Genomic DNA, 20610 nt, shown 5'->3' with positions numbered 1-20610 from the left:
GACGACTGGACAGATTCCCAGTAACTCAGTAAAGTGATGAGGTCACCCTATGTATCTATAGTTACCAGTGTAAAGACCCATGACCTCTAAGACGACTGGACAGATTCCCACTAACTCAGTAAAGTGATGAGGTCATCCTATGTATCTATAGTTACCGGTGTAAAGACCCATGACCTCTAAGATGACTGGACAGATTCCCACTAACTCAGTAAAGTGATGAGGTCATCCTATGTATCTATAGTTACCAGTGTAAAGACCCATGACCTCTAAGACGACTGGACAGATTCCCAGTAACTCAGTAAAGTGATGAGGTCACCCTATGTATCTATAGTTACCAGTGTAAAGACCCATGACCTCTAAGACGACTGGACAGATTCCCAGTAACTCAGTAAAGTGATGAGGTCACCCTATGTATCTATAGTTACCAGTGTAAAGACCCATGACCTCTAAGACGACTGGACAGATTCCCACTAACTCAGTAAAGTGATGAGGTCACCCTATGTATCTATAGTTACCAGTGTAAAGACCCATGACCTCTAAGACGACTGACAGATTCCCAGTAACTCAGTAAAGTGATGAGGTCACCCTATGTATCTATAGTTACCGGTGTAAAGACCCATGACCTCTAAGACGACTGGACAGATTCCCACTAACTCAGTAAAGTGATGAGGTCACCCTATGTATCTATAGTTACCAGTGTAAAGACCCATGACCTCTAAGACGACTGGACAGATTCCCACTAACTCAGTAAAGTGATGAGGTCATCCTATGTATCTATAGTTACCAGTGTAAAGACCCATGACCTCTAAGACGACTGGACAGATTCCCACTAACTCAGTAAAGTGATGAGGTCACCCTATGTATCTATAGTTACCAGTGTAAAGACCCATGACCTCTAAGACGACTGGACAGATTCCCAGTAACTCAGTAAAGTGATGAGGTCACCCTATGTATCTATAGTTACCGGTGTAAAGACCCATGACCTCTAAGACGACTGGACAGATTCCCACTAACTCAGTAAAGTGATGAGGTCACCCTATGTATCTATAGTTACCAGTGTAAAGACCCATGACCTCTAAGACGACTGGACAGATTCCCACTAACTCAGTAAAGTGATGAGGTCATCCTATGTATCTATAGTTACCAGTGTAAAGACCCATGACCTCTAAGACGACTGGACAGATTCCCAGTAACTCAGTAAAGTGATGAGGTCACCCTATGTATCTATAGTTACCAGTGTAAAGACCCATGACCTCTAAGACGACTGGACAGATTCCCACTAACTCAGTAAAGTGATGAGGTCATCCTATGTATCTATAGTTACCGGTGTAAAGACCCATGACCTCTAAGATGACTGGACAGATTCCCACTAACTCAGTAAAGTGATGAGGTCATCCTATGTATCTATAGTTACCAGTGTAAAGACCCATGACCTCTAAGACGACTGGACAGATTCCCAGTAACTCAGTAAAGTGATGAGGTCACCCTATGTATCTATAGTTACCAGTGTAAAGACCCATGACCTCTAAGACGACTGGACCGATTCCCACTAACTCAGTAAAGTGATGAGGTCATCCTATGTATCTATAGTTACCGGTGTAAAGACCCATGACCTCTAAGACGACTGGACAGATTCCCACTAACTCAGTAAAGTGATGAGGTCACCCTATGTATCTATAGTTACCAGTGTAAAGACCCATGACCTCTAAGACGACTGGACAGATTCCCACTAACTCAGTAAAGTGATGAGGTCATCCTATGTATCTATAGTTACCAGTGTAAAGACCCATGACCTCTAAGACGACTGGACAGATTCCCACTAACTCAGTAAAGTGATGAGGTCACCCTATGTATCTATAGTTACCGGTGTAAAGACCCATGACCTCTAAGACGACTGGACAGATTCCCAGTAACTCAGTAAAGTGATGAGGTCACCCTATGTATCTATAGTTACCAGTGTAAAGACCCATGACCTCTAAGACGACTGGACAGATTCCCACTAACTCAGTAAAGTGATGAGGTCATCCTATGTATCTATAGTTACCAGTGTAAAGACCCATGACCTCTAAGACGACTGGACCGATTCCCACTAACTCAGTAAAGTGATGAGGTCACCCTATGTATCTATAGTTACCAGTGTAAAGACCCATGACCTCTAAGATGACTGGACCGATTCCCACTAACTCAGTAAAGTGATGAGGTCACCCTATGTATCTATAGTTACCAGTGTAAAGACCCATGACCTCTAAGATGACTGGACAGATTCCCAGTAACTCAGTAAAGTGATGAGGTCATCCTATGTATCTATAGTTACCAGTGTAAAGACCCATGACCTCTAAGACGACTGGACAGATTCCCACTAACTCAGTAAAGTGATGAGGTCATCCTATGTATCTATAGTTACCAGTGTAAAGACCCATGACCTCTAAGATGACTGGACAGATTCCCACTAACTCAGTAAAGTGATGAGGTCATCCTATGTATCTATAGTTACCAGTGTAAAGACCCATGACCTCTAAGATGACTGGACAGATTCCCACTAACTCAGTAAAGTGATGAGGTCATCCTATGTATCTATAGTTACCAGTGTAAAGACCCATGACCTCTAAGATGACTGGACAGATTCCCAGTAACTCAGTAAAGTGATGAGGTCATCCTATGTATCTATAGTTACCCGTGTAAAGATTCTTTAGCCAGCTGAACAATGGAGGAGAAAAGATGGGAGATGTTGATTTATTGTCCTCCGCTGAGTAAGAAGAGAGGGAGGGAGAGAGGGAGGGAGAGAGTTAGTGTGTGTGTGTGTGCGTCCGTGCATGCGTGTGTGTGTGTTAGAGAAGGGAGGACAGTGGGGTTGTTACCAGGACTGTAACGGGGACAGAGAGACAACATCCCTGTTCTAAGGTGGTGGTCATGTGGTCATGTGGTCGTGTGGTCATGTGGTCATGTGGTCGTGTGGTCGTGTGGTCGTGTGGTCATGTGGTCGTATGGTCATGTGGTCATGTGGTCGTATGGTCATGTGGTCATGTGGTCGTGTGGTCATGTGGTCATGTGGTCATGTGGTCGTATGGTCATGTGGTCATGTGGACGTATGGTCATGTGTTCATGTGGTCATGTGGTCATGTGGTCGTGTGGTCGTGTGGTCATGTGGTCATGTGGTCGTGTGGTCATGTGGTCATGTGGTCGTGTGGTCATGTGGTCATGTGGTCGTGTGGTCATGTGGTCATGTGGTCGTGTGGTCATGTGGTCATGTGGTCGTATGGTCATGTGTTCATGTGGTCATGTGGTCGTATGGTCGTGTGGTCATGTGGTCATGTGGTCGTGTGGTCGTATGGTCGTATGTTCATGTGGTCATGTGGTCATGTGGTCGTGTGGTCGTGTGGTCATGTGGTCGTATGGTCATGTGGTCGTGTGGTCATGTGGTCGTATGGTCATGTGGTCATGTGGTCATGTGGTCGTGTGGTCGTATGGTCATGTGGTCATGTGGTCGTATGGTCGTGAAGAACAGAACAGATATCATCAACATATGGTCGCTCTGTTGCTTTGGCTGTGGGCCTGCTATTAAAACTGAGAGAGGTGAATGTGCATGCACGTTGTGTGTGTGTGTGTATGTGTGTGTGTATGTGTGTGTGTGTGTGTGTGTGTATGTGTGTGTGTGTGTGTGTATGTGTGTGTGTGTGTGTGTGTGTGTGTGTGTATGTGTGTGTGTGTGTGTGTGTGTGTGTGTGTGTGTGTGTGTGTGTGTGTGTGTGTGTGTGTGTGTGTGTGTGTGTGTGTGTGTGTGTGTGTGTGTGTGTATGTGTGTGTATGTGTGTGTGTGTGTGTGTGTTTTGTACGTGTCCACTTTATTCTCCAACTAACTGTCCTGTGCTGGGCCGATGCTGGCCGACCCATTACTGTTAGTGGGTTTAAGCCTCGTCTCTGACAACACGGTCCGTCTGTCCATCGTTCTAAAGTGGAGGTTTACTCTCATCAGAGAGGAGAGAGAGAGAGAGAGAGAGAGAGAGAGAGAGAGAGAGAGAGAGAGAGAGATGTCTCCATGCAACAGGGAGTAGAGAGCCATCAGGGATGAGGAAGAGAGAGAGACAGAGAGAGAGAGAGAGAGAGAGAGAGAGAAGAGAGAGAGGAGAGAGAGAGAGACAGAGAGAGAGAGAGAGAGAGACAGAGAGAGAGAGAGAGAGAGAGAGAGAGAGAGAGAGAGAGAGAGAGACAGAGAGAGAGAGAGAGAGAGACAGAGAGAGAGAGAGAGAGAGAGACAGAGAGAGAGAGAGAGAGAGAGAGACAGAGAGAGAGAGAGAGAGACAGAGAGAGAGAGAGAGAGAGAGAGAGAGAGAGAGAGAGAGAGAGAGAGAGAGAGAGAGAGAGAGAGAGACAGAGAGAGAGAGAGAGAGAGAGATGTCTAAAATGGCTTTATGTAAGAAAGTTCATGCAACAAATACTAACAACTAACACACATTATCTCTGACTATTACAAACAACTAACACACATTATCTCTGACTATTACAAACAACTAACACACATTATCTCTGACTAGTGCAAACAACTAACACACATTATCTCTGACTATTACAAACAACTAACACACATGATCTCTGACTAGTACAAACAACTAACACACATTATCTCTGACTATTACAAACAACTAACACACATTATCTCTGACTAGTACAAACAACTAACACACATTATCTCTGACTATTACAAACAACTAACACACATTATCTCTGACTAGTACAAACAACTGACACACATTATCTCTGACTATTACAAACAACTAACACACATTATCTCTGACTAGTACAAACAACTAACACACATTATCTCTGACTAGTACAAACAACTATCACACATTATCTCTGACTAGTACAAACAATTACACACATTTTCTCTGACTATTACAAACAACTTTACACATTATCTCTGACTAGTACAAACAACTAACACACATTATCTCTGACTAGTACAAACAACTAATACACATTATCTCTGACTAGTACAAACAACTAACACACATTATCTCTGACTAGTACAAACAACTAACACACATTATCTCTGACTAGTACAAACAACTAACACACATTATCTCTGACGAGTACAAACAACTAACACACATTATCTCTGACTAGTACAAACAACTAACACACATTATCTCTGAATAGTACAAACAACTAACACACATTACCTCTGATTAGCACTAACAGCTAACACACACACACACACACACACACACACACATTATCTCTGATTAGCACTAACAGCTAACACACACACACACACACACACACACACACACACACACACACACACACACACACACACACACACACACACACACACACACACACACATTACCTCTGATTAGCACTAACAGCTAACACACATTACCTCTGATTAGCACTAGAGAGAGACAGAAAGAGTCTGAGAGATATTTTCAGGGTTAAACAGATGATTCACGTCAGATGTTTTCAGTTTGCCAAATGAGTGTCATTGACACTTATCGAAAGTGTTCCTGAGTTTGAACACAATGACACCCTATCTGGGAAGCAGAACACAATGACACACTATCTGGGAAGCAGAACACAATGACACCCTATCTGGGAAGCAGAACACAATGACACCCTATCTGGGAAGCAGAACACAATGACACCCTATCTGGGAAGCAGAACACAATGACACCCTATCTGGGAATCAGAACACAATGACACCCTATCTGGGTAGCAGAACACAATGACACCCTATCTGGGAAGCAGAACACAATGACACCCTATCTGGGAAGCAGAACACAATGACACCCTATCTAGGAAGCAGAACACAATGGCACCCTATCTGGGAAGCAGAACACAATGACACCCTATCTGGGAAGCAGAACACAATGACACCCTATCTAGGAAGCAGAACACAATGGCACCCTATCTGGGAAGCAGAACACAATGACACCCTATCTGGGAAGCAGAACACAATGACACCCTATCTGGGAAGCAGAACACAATGACACCCTATCTGGGAAGCAGAACACAATGGCACCCTATCTGGGAAGCAGAACACAATGACACCCTATCTAGGAAGCAGAACACAATGACACCCTATCTGGGAAGCAGAACACAATGACACCCTATCTGGGAAGCAGAACACAATGACACCCTATCTAGGAAGCAGAACACAATGACACCCTATCTGGGAAGCAGAACACAATGACACCCTATCTGGGAAGCAGAACACAATGAAAACCCTATCTGGGAAGCAGAACACAATGACACCCTATCTGGGAAGCAGAACACAGTGACACCCTATCTAGGAAGCAGAACACAATGACACCCTATCTGGGAAGCAGAACACAATTTGGTAAATTCAAACAAAACAAGCCAGGATTGGGACTGTGGTATCAAGTGAAGTGACAGACAGCACCAGAACCCTCAGTAGTCTGACATCAAAGTCTGTGTGATCCTCCCGTCTCAGGAGGATTCCATTAAAAGGTTCTGTTTTGATCGAATGGTTCAAGTGGAACGACACCTCCCCCGCCCTCCCCCCCCCCCCCGCCCCCCCCCCCCGCCCCTCACCCCCCCCGGACCCCCCCACCCTCTTTCTCCTCAAATAGACACACGTTTCAATATGATATTAAATGAGGCATTATTATTATATTTTCTATGTTTTATTCTAAACTAAATAGCTGTAGTAAAGTAAGACGGCTTGGTGTCGTTCAGGAGACGGTTGTTAGAATACTCTTTTAGTTCAACATTTATTTGATTTTTAGATTTTTTTTCAAAGAACTAGAATTGAAATGATGCAACGTGTTACAGGAAGAGGAACAGATAAACAGTTAGTTACAGGAAGAGGAACAGATAAACAGTTAGTTACAGGAAGAGGAACAGATAAACAGTTAGTTACAGGAAGAGGAACAGGAAGAGGAACAGATAAACAGTTAGTTACAGGAAGAGGAACAGGAAGAGGAACAGATAAACAGTTAGTTACAGGAAGAGGAACAGATAAACAGTTAGTTACAGGAAGAGGAACAGATGAACAGTTTACGAAGCATAAAATGATCATACTTGAACAACATTGATAGTACAGTGGTCAATCTGGGCTGTAGCTCCCAACACAGAGTACGGTTGATGTTACTACCTACTTGACTGTAGCTCCCAACACAGAGTACGTTTGATGTTACTACCTACTTGACTGTAGCTCCCAACACAGAGTACGGTTGATGTTACTACCTACTTGACTGTAGCTCCCAACACAGAGTGCGGTTGATGTTACTACCTACTTGACTGTAGCTCCCAACACAGAGTACGGTTGATGTTACTACCTACTTGACTGTAGCTCCCAACACAGAGTACGGTTGATGTTACCACCAACTTGACTGTAGCTCCCAACACAGAGTATGGTTGATGTTACTACCTACTTGACTGTAGCTCCCAACACAGAGTACGGTTGATGTTACTACCTACTTGACTGTAGCTCCCAACACAGAGTGCGGTTGATGTTACCACCTACTTGACTGTAGCTCCCAACACAGAGTATGGTTGATGTTACTACCTACTTGACTGTAGCTCCCAACACAGAGTACGGTTGATGTTACTATCTACTTGACTGTAGCTCCCAACACAGAGTACGGTTGATGTTACTACCTACTTGACTGTAGCTCCCAACACAGAGTAGGGTGGATGTTACTACCTACTTGACTGTAGCTCCCAACACAGAGTATGGTTGATGTTACTACCTACTTGACTGTAGCTCCCAACACAGAGTACGGTTGATGTTACTACCTACTTGACTGTAGCTCCCAACACAGAGTACGGTTGATGTTACTACCTACTTGACTGTAGCTCCCAACACAGAGTATGGTTGATGTTACTAACTACGTGACTGTAGCTCCCAACACAGAGTAGGGTTGATGTTACTACCTACTTGACTGTAGCTCCCAACACAGAGTATGGTTGATGTTACTACCTACTTGACTGTAGCTCCCAACACAGAGTATGGTTGATGTTACTACCTACTTGACTGTAGCACCGGCAGCCATATTGAGTGTACCCATAGTCATTTACTCGACAACAGTCCCTGATGGGTGAACCGACCGGCGGCCATATTGAGTGTACCCATTGAAATTCACTAGACAATGGTCCCTTATGGGTGGATCGACCAGCGGCCATATTGAGTGTACCCATGGAAATTCACTAGACAATGGTGTCTGATGAGTAGATCGACCGGCGGCCATATTGAGTGTACCCATGGAAATTCACTAGACAATGGTGTCTGATGGGTGGACGGATCCGGCGGCCATTTTGAGTGTACCCATGGTATTTCACTAGACTTGACTAGAATGTCACTAGGTTTGTTCCCCGTGTATCCTCTGAATTGGCATCACTTTCAACAGTTCTCCAGACTGAGGACTCAGACAGAGAAGGTGACAGAGAGAGTTATGGATGAGACTAAGGACACGGTGGGGTTTCTGGGCCAAGCTCTCAGGGCTCTGATAACACAGCGTACCACAGCCATCTGCCGTCTTCCCCCTCTCACACTCTCACACATACAGTACACACACACACACACACACACACACACACACACACACACACACACACACACACACACACACACACACATACAGTACATACACACACACACACATACAGTACACACACACACACACACACACACACACACACACACACACACACACACACACACACACACACACACACACACACACACACACACACACACACACACACATACAGTACACACACACACACACACATACAGTACACACACACACACACACACACACACACACAAACACACACGCACACACACACATACAGTACACACACACACACACACACACACAGTGGGAGAGAACTCATGTCCATAAAATGAGACTGAACCTGTTTCTAGACTGATGGAGATAAACCATTTGTTTCGCGGCGAATATTGTCTAGCCACCTTGGGGCTTATTCTCATTGTGTTCTGATCATTCATCATATATAAGATCTCTGTCTTCCTCTCTCTCTCTCTCTCTCTCTCTCTCTCTCTCTCGCTCTCTCTCTCGCTCTCTCTCTCTCTCTCTCTCTCTCTCTCTCTCTCTCTCTCTCGCTCTCTCTCTCGCTCTCTCTCTCTCTCTCTCTCTCTCTCTCTCTCTCTCTCTCTCTCTCTCTCTCTCTCTCGCTCTCTCTCTCTCTCTCCGTCTCTCTCTCTCTCTCTCTCACCTTTCTCTGTTCTCTGAGTCCCTCCCCTGCTATTTTACCAGAGAAAACAGGCATTTTTAAAGCCCCTTCACACCACTGTGAATCAACCTCTACTGCTGTTCTAATTGAATTAAGTGGATCACTCTTTACCGGTGTCCTACTTGAATTAAGTGGATCACTCCTTACTGTTGTCCTACTTGAATTAAGTGGAAAACCTCTTTACCGTTGTTCTACTTGAATTAAGTGGAACACCTCTGTACCGTCGTGCTACTTGAATTAAGTGGACCCCTCTTTCCTGTTGTTCTACTTGAATTATGTGCAGAGCTCCCTCGCTGAATCATTAAACTATTTTTCTTTCCATTTCTTTAAAAACAGCAAATAGTGACGTAGAAGTCTAGTCTAACCCTCTCTAGTAGTGATGTAGAAGTCTAGTCTAACCCTCTCTGATAGTGATGTAGAAGTCTAGTCTAACCCTCTCTAATAGTGATGTAGAAGTCTAGTCTAACCCTCTCTAGTAGTGTTATAGAAGTCTAGTCTAACCCTCTCTGATAGTGAAGTAGAAGTCTAGTCTAACCCTCTCTAGTAGTGATGTAGAAGTCTAGTCTAACCCTCTCTAATAGTGATGTAGAAGTCTAGTCTAACCCTCTCTAATAGTGACGTAGAAGTCTAGTCTAACCCTCTCTAATAGTGATGTAGAAGTCTAGTCTAACCCTCTCTAATAGTGATGTAGAAGTCTAGTCTAACCCTCTCTAATAGTGATGTAGAAGTCTAGTCTAACCCTCTCTAATAGTGACGTAGAAGTCTAGTCTAACCCTCTCTGATAGTGATGTAGAAGCCTAGTCTAACCCTCTCTAATTGTGCTGTAGAAGTCTAGTCTAACCCTCTCTAATAGTATTATAGAAGTCTAGTCTAACCCTCTCTAATAGTGATGTAGAAGTCTAGTCTAACCCTCTCTAATTGTGCTGTAGAAGTCTAGTCTAACCCTCTCTAATAGTATTATAGAAGTCTAGTCTAACCCTCTCTAATAGTGTAGGAAGCATGGAGCTATACAGTTGATTCAGTCTTAATGGGTGTAGAATAGGAAGCATGGAGCTATACAGTTGATTCAGTCTTAATGGGTGTAGAATAGGAAGCATGGAGCTTTACAGTTGATTCATTCTTAATGGGTGAAGAATAGGAAGCATGGATCTATACAGTTGATCCATTCTTAATGGGTGTAGAATAGGAAGCATGGAGCTATACAGTTGATTCATTCTTAATTGGTGAAGAATAGGAAACATGGGTCTTTACAGTTGATTCATTCTTAATGGGTGAATAGGAAGCATGGGGCTTTACAGTTGATTCATTCTTAATGGGTGTAGAATAGGAAGCATGGAGCTATACAGTTGATTCATTTTTAATGGGTGTAGAATAGGAAACACGGGGATTTACAGTGTATTCAGTATCCTCTCTGTTCTCTATTTCCTCCCCCACTTCCCTTCTGGGCCACGTGCCTGTCAATCACTGTGATCAAGATACTAGCAGGGTCTATTCAAATGGACCAGTTGGCGTGAGTCATCATGGATTTCACCAATCTAATGGGACTTGTAATGGCTGAATGAGGGATGCTTGTTTTCCTTGTTCCTTCAATTTGATGGGATTGATTTGATTGGACCAGAATAGGAACCGTGGGACTTTGCTGTTGTTTTTTGGGAACCGGATGAGAGAGACTGACAGAGAGAAAGGAGAGAGAGAGACATGTTGAATTCTCAATAGTTAATTTCAATAGCTCAATACACGTCAGGTTGATTTCCCAGGAGTTGAGAAGGAAAGCCTGTCGTGTCCTGCCAAGCTTTCTCTATTTCATCCCACTCACCTACCGCTCTGCTCCCATGTTCCCCACGCGTTGGCTCAGCTACGGCTGGGCGGTGTGTTTGTCTGTCTGGGTCTGTCTGTCTGTCTGGGAATGTCTGTCTGTCTGTCTGCCTGCCTGTCTGCCTGTCTGTTTGCCTGTCTGCCTGTCTGTCTGTCTGGCCTGTCTGCCTGTCTGTCTGCCTGTCTGCCTGTCTGTCTGTCTGTCTGTCTGCCTGTCTGTCTGTCTGTCTGTCTGCCTGTCTGCCTGTCTGCCTGTCTGTGCTGTCGATAGGCTATACGTTGTCTGTGGTGTCGATAGACTATACGTTGTCTGTGGTGTCGATAGGCTATACGTTGTCTGTGGTGTCGATGGACTATACGTTGTCTGTGGTGTCGATAGACTATACGTTGTCTGTGGTGTCGATAGGCTATACGTTGTCTGTGGTGTCGATATACTATACGTTGTCTGTGGTGTTGATAGACTATACGTTGTCTGTGGTGTCGATAGACTATACGTTGTCTGTGGTGTTGATAGACTATACGTTGTCTGTTGTGTCGATAGACTATATGTTGTCTGTGGTGTTGATAGACTATACGTTGTCTGTGGTGTCGATAGACTATACGTTGTCTGTGGTGTTGATAGGCCATACGTTGTCTGTGGTGTTGATAGGCTATACGTTGTCTGTGGTGTCGATAGGCTATACGTTGTCTGTGGTGTCGATAGGCTATACGTTGTCTGTGGTGTCGATAGGCTATACGTTGTCTGTGGTGTCGATAGACTATACGTTGTCTGTGGTGTTGATAGACTATACGTTGTCTGTGGTGTTGATAGACTATACGTTGTCTGTGGTGTTGATAGACTATACGTTGTCTGTGGTGTTGATAGACTATACGTTGTCTGTGGTGTCGATAGACTACACGTTGGCTGTGTGTTCCCCATTGATTCAACGCGGCCAACAGTTGCCATGGTCAGTTTGTCCAACATCCCAGTGAGATATGTGTGTTGGAATAATAAACGTATATTTCATTTGTTTAACATACAGTCAAGGCCTTGGTTTGAACCAGCTCTTCAACTCTGTCGTCTCTCTCGGAGGAGAAAGCCGTTTTCTCCATCCAGTGTTTCAGTCTAGAAGCCTCCAGAGCTCCGCGTTGTCGTCAGAATTCTCCATCCAGTGTTTCAGTCTAGAAGCCTCCAGAGGTCCGCGTTGTCGTCAGAATTCTCCATCCAGTGTTTCAGTCTAGAAGCCTCCAGAGGTCCAAGTTGTCGTCAGAATTCTACTCCGGTGTTTCAGTCTAGACGCCTCCAGAGGTCCGCGTTGTCGTCAGAATTCTCCTCTGGTGTTTCAGTCTAGAAGCCTCCAGAGGTCCGCGTTGTCGTCAGAATTCTCCATCCAGTGTTTCAGTCTAGAAGCCTCCAGAGGTCCGCGTTGTCGTCAGAATTCTCCATCCAGTGTTTCAGTCTAGAAGCCTCCAGAGGTCCAAGTTGTCGTCAGAATTCTACTCCGGTGTTTCAGTCTAGACGCCTCCAGAGGTCCGCGTTGTCATCAGAATTCTCCTCTGGTGTTTCAGTCTAGAAGCCTCCAGAGGTCCGAGTTGTCGTCAGAATTCTCCTCTGGTGTTTCAGTCTAGAAGCCTCCAGAGGTCCACGTTGTCGTCAGAATTCTCCTCTGGTGTTTCAGTCTAGAAGCCTCCAGAGGTCCGCGTTGTCGTCAGAATTCTCCTCTGGTGTTTCAGTCTAGAAGCCTCCAGAGGTCCGCGTTGTTGTCAGAATTCTCCTCTGGTGTTTCAGTCTAGACGCCTCCAGAGGTCCACGTTGTCGTCAGAATTCTCCTCCGGTGCTGAGAGCGATGTCCGTCCGTACCGATGAAAAACCTCTCGTAGTATAAACGGCTTTGTTCAGTTTATCTCCGTTTTCACTGATCTGTTTTCCAGCTCCCACCACATGATTTTGATCGATCAAATATTTAATGTAGATAAACGGGCGTTAATTACAAATCTCAGTTTGACAGATTGCGTCTGTCATGTTGTGAAGAATGCCACTGATGTTAGGTTCAGCAGCTCCACTAATAGCCTCCATTTGCAGCAGCCGTCTCTCAAAAGACAAATCACGCCGTCTCTGTCGTCTCCAAGCACTGAGAATGTTCACTGTTCAGTCAATCCATTCAACACAATAACGCAGATTGCTGGCTTAGCACCCCCGCCCCCCCCCCAATATCACCCCCCAATATCACCCCCCACACACAACACAGCACCTTGGAACAATACAATATCACCCCCCCACACACAGCACAGCACCTTGGAACAATACAATATCACCCCCCACACACAGCACAGCACCTTGGAACAATACAATATCACCCCCCACACACAGGACAGCACCTCAGAACAATATAAATGACAACAACCTACACAGGACAGCACCTCAGAACAATACAATGACAACAACCTGCACAGGACAGCACCTCAGAACAATACAATGACAACAACCTGCACAGGACAGCACCTCAGAACAATACAATGACAACAACCTACACAGGACAGCACCTCAGAACAATACAATGACAACAACCTACACAGGACAGCACCTCAGAAAAATACAATGACAACAACCGACACAGGACAGCACCTCAGAACAATACCAATGACATCAACCTACACAGGACAGCACCTCAGAACAATACAATGACAACAACCTACACAGGACAGCACCTCAGAACAATACAATGACAACAACCTACACAGGACAGCACCTCAGAAAAATACAATGACAACAACCGACACAGGACAGCACCTCAGAACAATACCAATGACATCAACCTACACAGGACAGCACCTCAGAACAATACCAATGACAACAACCGACACAGGACAGCACCTCAGAACAATACAATGACAACAACCTACACAGGACAGCACCTCAGAACAATACAAATGACAACAACATACACAGGACAGCACCTCAGAACAATACAAATGACAACAACCTGCACAGGACAGCACCTCAGAACAATACAATGACAACAACCTACACAGGACAGCACCTCAGAACAATACAATGACAACAACCTACACAGGACAGCACCTCAGAACAATACCAATGACAACAACCGACACAGGACAGCACCTCAGAACAATACCAATGACATCAACCTACACAGGACAGCACCTCAGAACAATACCAATGACAACAACCGACACAGGACAGCACCTCAGAACAATACAATGACAACAACCTACACAGGACAGCATCTCAGAACAATACAATGACAACAACCTACACAGGACAGCACCTCAGAACAATACCAATGACAACAACCAACACAGGACAGCACCTCAGAACAATACAAATGAGAACAACCTACACAGGACAGCACCTCAGAACAATACCAATGAAGAAGGGATTTGTGTGCAGGGAGCAGTGTTTACGTCAGGGCTGAGGCAGAACAAGCTTCGTTTGGTTGGATTGCATTTATACCTCTTGGTGGAAAAGACACACACACTCTAACAGATGAATCATTGTAAATATGAGGCAGATCAGGCTTGTTTGTGCCCGCAAGGTAAACGCTTGGATAACTGCTAGTAAACAGCATACCCAAAAGAGACTGTGTCCTCAGAGAGAGAGAGAAAGAGAGGTAGGGAGGCACAGGGAGGGAGAGATAGAGGGAGAGAGATGAGGGAGAGAGAGAGAGAGAGAGAGAGAGAGAGAGAGAGAGGGAGAGAGAGAGGGAGAGGGAGAAAGAGAAAGAGAGACAGAGAGAGAGAGGGAGACAGAGAGAGAGAGGGAGAGAGAGACAGAGACAGAGACAGAGAGAGAGAGAGAGAGAGAGAGAGGCAAAGGGAGGGAGAGAGATGGGGGAGAGAGAGAGAGAGAGAGACAGAGAGAGAGGGAGACAGAGAGAGAGAGGGAGAGAGGGAGAGGGAGAGAGAGAGACAGAGAGAGAGGGATACAGAGAGAGAGAGGGAGAGAGGGAGAGAGGCAAAGGGAGAGAGAATGGGAGAAACTGCTGGTGATAGCGTTGCTGCCATACCAGATTCACTATACAATGTTGTATATAGATAGTTATCAGAGGGAGGGAAAGATGGGGGAGGGAGAGATGGGGAGGGAGAGATGGGGAGGGAGAGATGGGGAGGGAGCGATGGGGAGGGAGAGATGGGGAGGGAGCGATGGGGAGGGAGAGATGGGGAGGGAGCGATGGGGAGGGAGAGAAGGGGGGAGGGAGAGATGGGGAGGAATTGCTGTTGATCACGTTGCTGCCACGCATCACTTCACTACACACTGTTATATCACATATATATCAGAGGGAGAGAGAGGTAGGGAGGGAGGGAGGCGGGGGAGAAGGGAGGGAGGGGGGGAGGGAGCGAGGGAGGCGGGGGAGAAGGGAGGGAGAGAGAGAGGGTTAGTTAAGTCACACAGACCGTACAGGGAATCTCCTGAACGGATGTTGGATTCTGTAAAGATGTAATCTGATGATTGTTGGAGCGTACTGTGGGAGGAGGTAGACCCTAACCCCTAACCCCTTAGCCACTAACCACTACCCTAACCCCTAACCCCTAACCCCTTAGCCACTACCCTAACCCCTAACCTCTTAGCCACTAACCACTACCCTAACTCCTAACCCCTTAACCACTACCCACTACCCTAACCCCTAACCCCTAACCCCTAACCCCTTAACCACTAACCACTACCCTAACTCCTAACCCCTAACCCCTTAACCACTAACCACTACCCTAACCCCTAACCTCTTAACCACTAACCACTACCCTAACTCCTAACCCCTTAACCACTAACCACTACCCTAACCCCTAACCTCTTAACCACTAACCACTACCCTAACCCCTAACCCCTTAACCACTACCCTAACCCTTAACCCCTTAACCACTACCCTAACCCCTAACCCCTTAACCACTACCCTAACCCCTAACCCCTTAACCACTACCCTAACCCCTAACCCCTTAACCACTACCCTAACTCCTAACCCCTACCACCTCACATCAGCATGTTATAGCTCTCTTAGTACCCTATGTAGACCCTAACCCCTAACCCCTAACCCCTTAACCACTACCCTAACCCCTATCATTGGTGACCAGAATGCTCTCCAAGCCCTCCGGACTTGGTGTGTGTCCTAAATTGCAGCCAATTCCCTATATAGTGCACTGCTTTTAACCAGAGCCCATCCATGGCGTTATGGACTGTGTGGTCAAAAGTAATGCACTATATAGTGAATGGGGTGTCATTTGGGACACAGTTTTATATACAACAAGCCCCCCCACCCCCTTCCGGAAGGTTCTGGCTACATGAGGACAGATCTTTGCAGTTGTAGCACATTTCGGGAAGCTTTCTGCAAACACCCGTTCTGTAATAAACAATCTGTTTGTATCTGATAGTGGCTGGGAATATCTTTCATCTTGACGTAAGCTGACAAGTGCTGAGCGTTTCCTATTTGTTTATCTAAGAAACGAGCAAGGAAAGCAGAGAGGAGGAGAGGAGAGGAGAGGAGAAGAGAGGAGAGGAGAGGCGAGGAGAGGCGAGGAGAGGAGAGGAGAGGAGAGGCGAGGAGAGGAGAGGCGAGGAGAGGAGAGGAGAGGAGAGGAGAGGAGAGGAGAGGAGAGGAGAGGCGAGGAGAGGAGAGGAGAGGAGAGGAGAGGAGAGGAGAGGAGAGGAGAGGAGAGGAGAGGAGAGGAGAGGAGAGGAGAGGAGAGGCGAGGAGAGGCGAGGAGAGGAGAGGAGAGGAGAGGAGAGGAGAGGAGAGGAGAGGAGAGGAGAGGAGAGGAGAGGAGAGGAGAGGAGAGGAGAGGAGAGGAGAGGAGAAAGTCCTTGAGATGTTTTAGAGGGAAGAATGAGATTGTCAGAGCATGGTCTGTCTGTCCTACGTAGTGAAAATCCTTCATCCAGTCCAGAGAATCTCTCTAGCAGGGAGCTAGGATGGGGAAGGTTATTTTTTACAGTAGCTTCAATTCATAGACATCCCTACAGGGGAGACTGAGAGATGACAAAGGATGGCAGGCAGCACCTCAGTTCAGCGCAACCTACCGCCACCCCTCCGCCAGACTTAGAGCTAGCCAGGCACAGTAATCACTCTGATGAGGTCAGAGACATGTCTCCGTGACGTGACGGACGCTGGCCAGGCTCTGTATGGCTTTAGCTCAACTGAAGACCTCTTGGACTGATTCTACTGCTGTACGGAATATAAACCCACATCCCACGAGGCGTAATACACTAATATACTACCTCAATCTACTCAAAAACACACCTGTTGTAGTAAATATGAAGAACATGAACCTTCCCGCCCACCAGCCTGGCTATGCCCTCCATTCAAAATATATAAAGCTCTGCTATCTCTAATCATTTGCTACCTCAATCTGATCATGAACCTAAATCAAGTCTGTCTCATTCCAGGCATCAGAGGTCCCCAGTGTCTTTTGGTACAAATCCTGTCAAACGCCTTGAAAATCAATCAAATCACCTTTAACTTCAGTGTGCTAGCTCTCCTTAGCACACCTCAAAACACTGACTGCACTGTCTGCTTCCCTAGAGATATCATGTTTCCCAGTCAACACACTTCCCTGACTCCAAGACACCTGTCTCATCCCCTAGAGATATCATGTTCCCAGTCAACACACTTCCCTGACTCCAAGACACCTGTCTGCTTCCCTAGAGATATCATGTTTCCCAGTCAACACACTTCCCTGACTCCAAGACACCTGTCTGCTTCCCTAGAGATATCATGTTTCCCAGTCAACACACTTACCTGACTCCAAAACACCTGTCTCATCCCCTAGAGATATCATGTTTCCCAGTCAACACACTTACCTGACTCCAAAACACCTGTCTCATCCCCTAGAGATATCATGTTTCCCAGTCAAAACACTTACCTGACTCCAGGACACCTGTCTCATTCCCTAGAGATATCATGTTTCCCAGTCAACACACTTACCTGACTCCAGGACACCTGTCTCATTCCCTAGAGATATCATGTTTCCCAGTCAACACACTTACCTGACTCCAGGACACCTGCCTGCTTCCCTAGAGATATCATGTTTCCCAGTCAACACACTTACCTGACTCCAGGACACCTGTCTGCTTCCCTAGAGATATCATGTTTCCCAGTCAACACACTTCCCTGACTACAAGACACCTGTCTCATTCCCTAGATATCATGAGGTCAACATATCTGACTCCAGATGTATCATGAGGTCAACATATCTGACTCCAGAGGTATCATGAGGTCAACATATCTGACTCCAGAGGTATCATGAGGTCAACATATCTGACTCCAGAGGTATCATGAGGTCAACGTATGTGACTCCAGAGGTATCATGAGGTCAACGTATGTGACTCCAGAGGTATCATGAGGTCAACATACTGACTCCAGAGGTATCGTGAGGTCAACATACTGACTCCAAAGGTATCATGAGGTCAACGTATGTGACTCCAGAGGTATCATGAGGTCAACATACTGACTCCAGAGGTATCATGAGGTCAACATATCTGACTCCAGAGGTATCATGAGGTCACGTATGTGACTCCAGAGGTATCATGAGGTCAACATATCTGACTCCAGAGGTATCATGAGGTATCATGAGGTCAACATGTCTGACTCCAGAGGTATCATGAGGTATCGTGAGGTCAACATACTGACTCCAGAGGTATCATGAGGTCAACATATGTGACTCCAGAGGTATCATGAGGTCAACATACTGACTCCAGAGGTATCATGAGGTCAACATACTGACTCCAGAGGTATCATGAGGTCAACATACTGACTCCAGAGGTATCATGAGGTATCATGAGGTCAACATACTGACTCCAGAGGTATCATGAGGTCAACATACTGACTCCAGAGGTATCATGAGGTCAACATATCTGACTCCAGAGGTATCATGAGGTATCATGAGGTATCATGAGGTCAACATATCTGACTCCAGAGGTATCATCGAGGTCATCATGGTTTCATGAGGTATCATGAGGGCAACATACTGACTCCAGAGGTATCATGAGGTCAACGTATGTGACTCCAGAGGTATTCATGGAGGACAACATACTGACTCCAGAGGTATCATGAGCGTCAACATATCTGGACTCCAGAGGTATCATGAGGTCAACGTATGTGACTCCAGAGGTATCATGAGGTCAACATACTGACTCCAGAGGTATCATGAGGTCAACATATCTGACTCCAGAGGTATCATGAGGTCAACGTATGTGACTCCAGAGGTATCATGAGGTCAACGTATGTGACTCCAGAGGTATCATGAGGGCAACATTGTCTCTCTTTTCTAGAAATCCAGTGGTCCTTGTTCTCCCCTCTGTGCTTTCACCTCTCCATCCTGTCCTCCATCTCAGATGTCAGGAGCTGAGTGAAAACAACTACATATGACACTGTCCATGTCCCTAATTGGATACTTAACTCTCTTGTGTCTCACTCTCTCTCTGTGTGTCTCCTCTCTCTCGTTCTCACTCTCTCTCTCTCTCTCTCTCTCTCTCTCTCTCTCTCTCGCTCTCGTCTCTCTCGCTTCTCGTCTCTCTCTCTCTCTCTCCTCTCTCTCCTCTCTCCTCTCTCTTTCGCTCTTCTGCACTCTGTTCTCTGTGACCTGGCCAGCCTCTAATCCACAACACCCCAACTAGTCATCTCCTCGGACTGACGGAAAGAGGAAGAGAGGGGAGAGAGGAGAAGGAGAGATGAGTGGGCGTGGGGGAGTCTGAACTCTCGCTGAGTAATGAAATGAAATGACAGCCCTTTGGAGAAGGAAACAGGAGGAGGGAGAGTTGAAGGAAGATAGAAAGGGGCAAAGATACCGGGGCCAACAGGAAATTGAAGCCATCACAAGCAAATTGAGTTCAGGTCCTTTGGAGGGAGAAAGCAGCACACCAATCAGTTTGGTCAGCTAGCCTGCTAGTCAGACGGTGGCTGGGGGGCGCTGCCTGCCAGGACCTTTGTAGGGGCGTCTTGACATGGCAATAGGACTAACAGTAAACGGCCTACAGCCATCCAGATGCAGTCTGGGGCTCAGCTGACAGAGCTGATCTCATGCTGAATCCCAAAGGGTACCTTACCACCCCCCCCCCCCCCCCCCCCCCCCCCGAAAAGAAGGGCGCCTTATCCCCCCCCCCCCCCCCCCCCCCCCCCCCCCAAAGAAGGGCACCTTATTCACCCCCCCCCCCCAAAAGAAGAGGCTTATTCCCTAAAAGAAGAAGAAGGGCACCAGGGCACTTAGGCCTCTGGTCAAAAAGTAGTGCACTATGTAGGGAATAGGGTACCATTTGGGACTAGAAGTGCAAATTATTTTGAATAGGTTCCCACGAGACTCACACTATGCTAATTTGAAGGTTGGTCATCTGGTTGGCTGGTAGGCTACTCACTGTTCAGCTAATTGGGTGAAAAGGTAAGACTGGAGAAGGGTGAAAGACCACAGTTCCCATTGGGGTCATGTGTTTATAAAAAAAAAAAAACATAGTTTGAGGTCAGGGAATGATGAAACATTGTGTCATGGGATGAATGTACGACCTAGTGGGAAGGTCAAGGAGAGGTGGGAGGGGTTGGGGACACTGAACATGATACATGTCCTGGAGGAGACGTTAACTACTATAGAAAC

General features: G+C 46.2%; 1 protein-coding gene across 1 annotated transcript in view; it reads left to right on the top strand.

Moving 5' to 3' along the window:
- Positions 1-2910: 2910 nt before the first annotated feature.
- LOC116361454 (uncharacterized) overlaps positions 2911-20610 on the top strand; it is a 216211-nt gene continuing 198511 nt past the window's right edge. Inside the window, exon 1 of the mRNA XM_031815887.1 lies at positions 2911-3462. Coding sequence (XP_031671747.1) covers positions 2911-3462 — 552 coding nt within the window. The remainder of the gene's footprint in view (positions 3463-20610) is intronic.

This window comes from Oncorhynchus kisutch, unplaced genomic scaffold, assembly GCF_002021735.2.
Source record: "Oncorhynchus kisutch isolate 150728-3 unplaced genomic scaffold, Okis_V2 scaffold693, whole genome shotgun sequence".
Lineage (NCBI taxonomy): Eukaryota > Metazoa > Chordata > Actinopteri > Salmoniformes > Salmonidae > Oncorhynchus > Oncorhynchus kisutch.
This window is presented reverse-complemented; position numbering and strand designations above follow the sequence as displayed.